The sequence below is a fragment of the Lampris incognitus genome, chromosome 2 (assembly GCF_029633865.1).
Source record: "Lampris incognitus isolate fLamInc1 chromosome 2, fLamInc1.hap2, whole genome shotgun sequence".
Classification (NCBI taxonomy): Eukaryota; Metazoa; Chordata; class Actinopteri; order Lampriformes; family Lampridae; genus Lampris; species Lampris incognitus.
In genome coordinates, this window is record NC_079212.1 from 22,966,039 (window position 1) to 22,975,337 (window position 9,299).

Consider the following 9,299-nt stretch of genomic DNA (forward strand, 5'->3'; position numbering starts at 1 on the left):
TGCAAGAACACATCTCGAGCATCCACCAGGGTGAAGATCCTGGCCTTGGGAAGCTTGTACAGGACGTCCTCCAGTGTTGGCATGATGTAGTGAGAGCATTTCAGTGCCTGGTTCAGATGCTTTGGGTCAATGCAAGTTTCTCTGGCTTTTTTTTTATTTTTTATTTTTTTTACAATGACCGTATTGCTAATCCAGTCAGTTGGGTCAAGAAATTTGAAGTGCTTGTGTGATTGGTAGTTCAAAAATAGAATTCGTGATTTGATTGTCTTATTAAAGATGATCTTGCCATTTGATTTGCATTTAGAAAGATGGACGATGCAGCATGATTGGTTGTCAAATTATGAACTTTGACATTTTATTTGCTTGCAAAAGTTGAACCATGCTACACAGTTGGTTTTCAAAATGATGGAATTTGTGATGTGATTTGCCACAGACTAGCGACTGTCGGGTATTTTGGACCCAGAAGAGGGATAACCTGTATGTCACAGGCATATCTTTGAAAAGTAAATGAATTATTTTGACTTTATTTTTCCACAAAGACATGGTATATATGTATGTGTGTATGGTGACATGTAGTAAGGATGACCCTGAACTCAGAGCAGTGTGCCAGGTCCAGCTGGAGAATTTGCATAGATCAGGTTTGCCTTATCTGTGCTGACTAGTGGCTGTGTCGGGTAATTTGGGAGAGCATTTGACTAAAAGTCCCTAGTTTGATCCCGGGTTTCGGCATTTTAGCCACATTCACGGCATTGTTCAACGTACAAAAGCAAATTGAGTTTAAATATATAAACTTTAATTCAGCACCAATAACAGAAATACAAAATACAGGGCGATGTTCTCAAATATGTCAGTGCTCTCATGTCGCATATACATTTTCCTCTTCTAACAGAATATGGATGTTAAAGATTCTAACGTAAAAAAATATTTGTTGATCAGTTGTTCACTTAATTACATCCAGACTGTGTAGTGACCATTATTCTATTCAAACAAAATCAATCAATTCCCAAATGTAGTATCCTTTTGGCTCAATGTTGGCAAAGCCTGACACTTAGTGGCCCAATAGAAAATAACATTTCTACTAATATGGTAAAACAGGACAACAGTACAAGTTGATTTTAAACATTTTACTTAGTGTTGAATAAAGAATTTCCCCATCAACTTCTTTCTTCCCAGATATTTGATGTCCCAAGACACGAGTTTTTTACAGGTTGCATTATATACTTGAAATTTACATTCAGATAATTCACATTCTGTAAATTGAATATTATGATGAGTCAACATGAGTAGGAAAGAAACCATGACATTAAGGAAAATGGAGTTTGTTGTATCATAAACCAGTCATTGTTACTTGCCTCTTTACAGTCATCAGCTGAACATCTTGCTGAGTCTCTGCCTCAACTGTGAGTTTGTCTCTTTCTCTCTACTCTCCACATCTTTCAGTGCTTTTAGGGCAGCAGGTGAGTCTGGTTGTAACTCCAGCAGTCTCCTGAATGCCTTTCTGGCCTCTTCTAGCTCATTCATCAATTGACAGGCTTGGCCTAGCCGGTACCAGGCCTTAGCTCCACTGGGTTCTAGCTGTGTAGCCTTAGTAGCACTGGCCTTAGCCCGCTCCAGTTGTTTCAGTTTGAGCTGGCACAAGGAAAGGTTGGAGTGGAGCTCTGCTTTGATGGTTTTGTATTCATTAGCTGAAGGAACTAGAGACTCTGTTAGCTTTTTATATGTTTCATCTTCTCCTTTCACATTTGCCTCTATGGTATGGATGTGAAGAGTGATGAGCAGTTTGAGGGCCCGACTGTAGCTGTCTGCAGACCCCCAAACATCCCCACTCCTGAACCTCACTCCGCCCCTCTCCTTGTGTGACCGAACCCATTCCCATTTTTCATCAGGAGACATTTCCCAGAATTCCTTGCCTGGTGTGAAAGAGTGCAACTCAACAGTGGCACGTAAAGCGTGGCCTTCCCATATGGGTTGGGGTTCTGGTCCACTTCCCAGTGGAGACAGCAATATCTGAAGGGAGAAAATAATTTTCAGACTTGCTGTATATTTGCCTTTTTCAATGTTCATGAAAATTAAAATTACACAGCTCTGATGTAACCACTACACAATGAATTTTACTCCTGAGCCTGCTACTCCTAATTTACATTTCACATTTGAACATTGAACTGAAGCCCTCAGTGCAACAAAGCATGAATTTGGAGGTCACCAAAAAAAAAAAATCTAGTTACCAACAATGATTGTAAAGGTCTGAGCCATGATGCCTGGACAATATTCCTGTGACCAAATAATGATGACGAAAAAGAAAAATGTAATGTTTCCTCTACCTAGGTAAACTACTGCCTTGCCACAGGAAAACAAACAAACAAATGAACAAAGTCAATGAAAACATTGGCCTGTATGATTAAATAAATAGGAAACTGTGATATTCATAATAATAGCAATAACAGCAAGCAATAAATGCTGTATTATTGTTATAACCGTTTCTTTCATTGAATATTGACACACAGCACACACAGTAACATTGGGCCAAGTGCACCAGCAACACGTGGGAGAAGGGCACTGAATAGCATGCTGAAGCAATCAAAAATATTTGCCTGTTTTACATATTCTTCGAGAAAAACAGCGAACGTGAATGAAGGTATATGCATACTTGTTGAAAAGGAAGTCATAACTAAAGCTAGAATCACAAGCATCCTACACCCCCCAGTTAATGAACACAGCAGTTTGCTTAAAACCCATACGATATGAATTTTTTTTTTAAAAAGGGGAGAAATCATTCCCTGTGATGGCAAAACTTGTGCTGAAAAAAATTCCATGTGTGGGCCATATGTCCTTCATCAGATCGTTTTCAGCACAGCTGGAAATGTTGGGATTTCATGGCTCTGTTGATGCCAGAAAAAGTGACGTTCTCATTTTTCTAGACAGAAACAGTACATAAGGATCACATATTGTTGAGATTAGTGATTATTTAGGCACCCTGGCTTTTATTTTGGCCTTATTGACATAGTTTCGCTGATTATTTATTCAAGTTTTATATTGATCACTTACAGTCAAATCATTCATTTGTTTTGGCACCATATGGTTTGGTGGATTCAGTGTATACAGGACTGTAGTCTATAATCAGCTGCACGTTTGAGTTTTTTAGATTTAAAAAAAATTGTCAGATTCAGTTGCTCTACTGATGTGCAGTATAATAGTCTAATCTGCTTTGATGGCAGGTACTTTGAGTTATTTCATGTAAAAACTTAATCAGAGCCAAAATCAACTTTATTTCAGAACAAGTACAATGTAGTTGGTTCATTTTAACTTAGCTGAGAGGAAGACTAGGCATAAAAAGTAAGGACACCTGGAATAAACTTATGGGAATACTAATTTGGTACAAGCCATTCTAGTATTGCTAAATAGAAACCTGTTGTATAAAAGCCACATGTAGTCTTTGCACATGTTTTTAACTGAACTCATACAGCAATGATAATATTATATATTGATTGATTGATTGATTGATTGATTGATTGATTGATTGATTGATTGATTGATTGATTCATCTTCAGCCACTTCTCCATGGTAGGGTCATGGTGGCAGCAAGCTAAGTAGGGCATTCCAGACGTCCCTGTTCCTGGGGGATCCCAAGGCATTCCCAGGCCATAATGGACATGTAGTCCCTCCAGCGAGTTCTGGGTCTACCCTGGGGTGTCCTCCCAGTTGGCTGTACCTGGAAAACCTCCAAAGGAAGGCACTCAGGAGGCATCCTAATAAGATGGCCAAACCACCTCAGCTGGCTCCTTTCGACGTGAAAGAGCAGTGGCTCTACTCCAAGCTCCCTCTGGATGTCCAAGCTCATCACCCTATCTCTAAGGCTGAGCCCAGACACCCTACGGAGGAAATCCATTTCAGCCGCTTGTATCCGCGATCTCACCCTTTCGGTCACTACCCAAAGCTCATGACCATAGGTGAGGGTTGGAATGAAGATTGACTGGTAAATTGAGAGCTTTGCCTCCTGGCTCAGCTCCCTCTTCACCACAATGGTCTGGTACAACGTCCGCATGACTGCTGATGTTGCACCAATCCGCCTGTCAATCTCCCGCCCCATCCTACCCTCATTCGTGAACAAGACCCCGAGATACTTGAACGCCTTCATTTGAGGCAACAACTCATCCCCAACCTGGCGGGAGCAATCCACTATTTTAATTGTATATTGATACTGATATTAAATGTATACCATCAACAGGGAATTTTTGATATTGCCCAAGCCTAGAGCAGGTACCATAATATTTTTGTTCATATTATGGTATGTTAATATTTCTCACATTGTATTTCTACGAGAATTATTTTATTTCAGCTTAAATCAGAGGCTGCGTGAACTGAGACTTAACTGTCATTTACCAAATTTTCAGGGTCAATGGAGAATTCCAAACTCCATCAATCATTTTGACAGAATCAACATAAGGAATCGGCTTTGTTGGCTTTTTGAGAAAACTTGGGAAAATGTATATTTACTATTCAAATAGGGTGTATAAGTAACCATCTTTGCTAAAGCATCATCAAAACATTGCCTGTGTGGTAGACAGTCATTTTGCTGTCTGTGTAAAGTAGGCTACTAGCATTGGAAAAAACACATTCAATATTTCTGACGCACACACATGAGGTTCCAGTATGAATAAATTGACATTATTTAATCTTTCCAAAACTTTAACATTTCTGTTAAGCACAGCCCTAGTAATTCCTATTATATCCTTGGCAAATAAGCATTACAATCCATATAAACACAAATGCAATGTAAAATATAATACCGGTAAACATGAAAATAAATACAGTGGGTAAAAAATAGAGTACGACAGTTTTTACAATCCCACCCATCACAATGAAAGATCATGATTAATTATGGCGCAACCCCTGTTAAATGTACCGTTTGATACAAACAACCACCTCCCTGTGAGTCTATGACAAAACGGTGTACACTGCATTTGTCTATAACAAATCATTCACAGCCCTGCTGCCCTGTGACAGGACCTATAGCTTTGGGTAACTTGAGGGGGTCTATCACCTGCCTGAAGAAAATCTAAGCGAAAATGCTGAAATACTAAGAAGTAAACTACATGAGAGCTGACGGAAGGGTAGAAAGTTTATTTTGATTATGCAGTCAATTTGCTATGAGCAAAAGTACATGTTAGTCTCTTCTTACCTCGCATTTTTCTTCAGCTCTCATTCCCTCCACGCATGCTTCTGTGATATCACAGTGACCATCTCCCAGCCTCAGAATTGTCCATTCACCAAGTGGAACATGCAGCACACTATCCTGCGAGTGCTGAGCGGATGTAGAATGCACTTCTATAATCTCTGTGATTGGCTGTTTAGATTTGACTGACAGTTCCTCGTCTTCTTCAGCAATTATCAAAGTCTCAGCATCATTCTGCTTTTCTTTGAGATACACTCGGACTTGACACAGTGAACCCATTCTTGGGTAGTCACTGGATGACCACGCTACATAGAACAAAGACACATTATATGAATAATATTAGTGCTACATAATTCAACTACAGTATGCAATCTAAAAAAAGGACAGGTCTTTTACACTGAAGAAGCATGATAACATCAGAAAAGTACCATCATCACCAGCAGTAAAAGTGGACTGTCGACCTCCCTTGTTTGTTCGCCTGCGCTGGACCTTCCAAAGGCCTTTGGAACACACTGATACCCAGGATGTGACATCATGGCTATCATGACCACCTTTGCCATCTTGTGTTGTTGGTGGGTATACAGAATCCATAACTGGATACAGAGAAATGGAATAACAATAATAATAATATTGATAATAATACCCAACAAAGATCAGTTGCTGTGGAGCATTTGTTTGATCATTTCTTTATGAGCAAATTTTGTGCTTAAGATACCGTTTGCACACAAATACATAATACTCAGTCAAACATCAACATAGATCTCCAGAGGTGGGTAAACTTTGGGGGATGGTGACATTGTAAATGCATAACTACATATACAATAAGTCGGCAATCTCTCTCGAATAAGTTTAGAATAAATGACGCCTAGGTCTAAAAGTTTTTACATCCATGTTCGGTGTAGCGTCTAATACCTAATTCTGCGCATATGCTATACAAATTCCAGAGGGAGCGCAATTCTGTACTTCTCTACCATATCAAATAGTGATGTGGGTACTTTTTAAGCGGTCGATGACGCTGTCAAGTGACTTGAACTAGTTTACACCGATCAAATTTTGAGAATGTCACTACAAGTGCACTTCAACCCAATATTAGAAGCCCCAAGGAGTTAATACATGCTTACTCGATCCGTGCGACGACACCGGCAACTAACTTCCGTCAATTTATGTTAGCTAGCATAATACACCAGGCCCGCCCAGAAAAATAAAACTTGAAGCTAAAGCTATAACGTAGTCTGCACATTCACAATGGCACACGCAACCATGTGAGCAGTTGTTTAATGTATGATAATGGAGATACCTCACCTCGAAAAGGTCTGGTTGAAATAAACAGCAAAAATTAGCTACTCCATTGAGAGACAGGATCGCCGTAGTCTCACAGCATAAACAAAACCATGTGACAGAAACCATTTCCGCCTGGTACAGGATGTGACGACACTGTACATGTGGTAAAACTCATTGGGAAACGCTGAGCAAATACTGTTTGACAGAACTGATGGCAGCTACCATGAACAATGACATATTTTCAATAGAACTAAAACATCTAAAAAAAATACAAAAAAATAATTTAAGTAACAACAACGGTTTTGATTGCACCTTACTTTTATTTTTATTTTGTTTTATATTGTATGAATATTTTATTTATTATGTTTTAAACTTTAATATTTAGATTCACACTATTGCTTTGCAGTTCTTTATTTATTTATTTTCTTCCGCCCATTTTTTACACTTTGTAGCTCCTTCATACTTTTAGCTACTGAAACCATTCAACTATCAAAATGTTCAACTCATTAAGGACATTATTGCTCCCCTTTCAGATTTTTCATACTTTTTGAACGTTTTGAAATATTAAACTTTTTTCAGCCATTTTTTGAATGGGAGTCAATTCGGGACTTTTGCAACGTTTCCACCTCTTTTACTCCTTCATACTTTTAGCCACTGAAACCATTCAGGTATCAAAATGTTCATCTCTTTAAGCCCATCAAGGCTCACATTTCGGTTTTTTGAAATCTTTTATACTTTTAGCCATATTAAGCTTTTTCTACTTTTTCAAAACAATGGAAGTCTATGGGGAAAGGTTGAAACCCTCATCACCTTTGAACTGTATCTCCTTCATTTTTTGAGCTAGAAACCCCATTTAAAGCTTAAACAGTTCAGGACATTCAACTCTTTCAGAATCCTATTCAGATTTTAAAAATATTTGAGTTTTTCAACAATTCAGCTCTAAAGTTGAGCAATTCTGTCATACAGTTTGCCTGTTCGACTGTTCAGTCCTATTGTGACATCACATATCAATTTGAAACTCAACTGCCAGCCTAATTACTGTCAACTCTCAACACCTGGTAGATTTGATCATCTTCTGACACTTCTTAACTGCTCTTCCTCTTTCCAGGTATTTCAGGTAGGCTAGTGACTTTCTGACTTTTCCTATTTATCAGTTTTCAGCAATGCTTTTGCGATTTCTTTCAGCAGCTCAGCATTCACACGCTTTTTCTGTGGAAAAGCATTTTTCTAATTCTATTTTTTCCCTCTTATACCAACATACCACGATAAATTCCTTGTATATTCTTGTACTTGGCAATAAATATGATTCTGCCGATTCTGATTGTCAGGCAATTTGAGTCTTTCAATATACCCAATTCCTACGCTATCTTAATTCTTTCAGTCACATGTATCGATTCATTTTAGTCTATATTCTATTCTCTTTAATTTTTTAATTTTCTATTCAGATATTATTTTGCTTGGTTTCTCTTTTTAGGTCTATGTATTATTTCTCTCGAATAGTTTGCTGACATTATTTTGTTTATGAGCAGGTACATTGTTATGCTGTAATTATTTTTCACTAAAAAAAATATGACTGTTAAATGGAATGTGACCATATTACTGTAACATTGTCAGGATTGTATTTATAAACATTGTATTTAGCAGACGAATAGTAGTAGTATTATTAGTAGTAGTAGTAGTATTTACCAGACAAATCACTGATAATTGGCACAGCCATAGATTGTGATTTAGACTGCATTAGTGTTGATCCGCCACAGCATGAATATATAGGAAAGAGTAGTGGAAGCTAGGTTAAGGAGAGAAGCGATGATTGGCGAGCAGCAGTATGGTTTCATGCCATGAAAGAGCACTACAGATGCAATGTTTGCTTTGAGAGTGTTGATGGAGAAGTATAGAGAATGCCAGAAGGAGATATATTGTATATTTGTGGATTTAGAGAAAGCATATAGGGTGCTGAGAGAGGAGGTGTAGTATTTATTGTATGAGGAAGTCAGGAGTGGCAGAGTGTAAGAGTGGTGCAGTACATGTATGAGGGCAGTGTGACAGTGGTGAGGTGTGCAGTAGGGATGACGGATGGGTTCAAGGTGGTGGTGGGATTACATCAGGGATCGGCCCTGAACCCTTTCTTGTTTGCAATGGTGATGGACAGGTTGATGGACGAGCTCAGGCAAGAGTCTCCGTGGACTATGATGTTTGCGGATGACATCGTGATCTGTAGCAAGAGTAGAGTGCAGGTTGAGGAGAGCCTGGAGAGATGGAGGTATGCACTGGAGAGAAGAGGAATGAAAGTTAATAGGAGCAAGACGGAACAAATATGCGTGAATGAGAGGGAGGACAGCAGAATGGTGACGATGCAAGGAGTAGATGTGACGGAGGTGGATGGGTTTAAAGACTTAGGGTCAACTGTTCAAAGTAACGGGGAGTGTGGAAGAGAGGTGAAGATGAGAGTGCAGGCAGGGTGGAGTGGTTGGAGAAGAGTGTCAGGGGGTGATTTGCGACAGAAGGTTACCAGCAAGAGTTAAAGGGAAGGGATACAAGATCGTAGTGAGACCAGCTATGTTATATGGTTTGGAGACAGTGGGACTAACTCAAAAACAGGAGGCAGAGCTGGAGGTGGAAGAGTTGAAGATGTTAAGATTTTCCAGGGGTTACATGTGCAAACTGGGAGGCATGGATGTCTGACTCAGCTGGGGAGGAGCGACAGACGTTAGCAAAATGATTTTGCATACCGCAGCTACGGCATGTCTGGCCACGGGCTGGACAGTTCTGGGCCTTTGAGGCGTGAGACTGAGATCCACAGTTACCGCAGGGCTGTTGTGGGCGGGGCCGAGTACACTGTCATTGC

The 9,299-nt window shown here is 39.4% G+C and overlaps 1 protein-coding gene across 2 annotated transcripts; it reads right to left on the bottom strand.

Moving 5' to 3' along the window:
• Positions 1-752: 752 nt before the first annotated feature.
• On the bottom strand, positions 753-6,558 carry fkbpl (FKBP prolyl isomerase like). 2 transcript variants are annotated; one of them, XM_056275095.1, is made up of 4 exons: positions 6,476-6,558; positions 5,611-5,766; positions 5,180-5,478; positions 753-2,007 (listed from the first exon to the last, which is right to left on the bottom strand). In XM_056275095.1, exons 2-4 carry the CDS (start codon positions 5,762-5,764, stop codon positions 1,366-1,368), a joined length of 1,095 nt encoding a protein of 364 aa, XP_056131070.1. In that variant the 5' UTR covers positions 5,765-5,766; positions 6,476-6,558; the 3' UTR covers positions 753-1,365. The 2 variants fall into 2 exon arrangements, with proteins under 2 accessions (XP_056131070.1, XP_056131069.1); XM_056275094.1 differs by having other exon boundaries at positions 5,602-5,766.
• Positions 6,559-9,299: the final 2,741 nt, after the last annotated feature.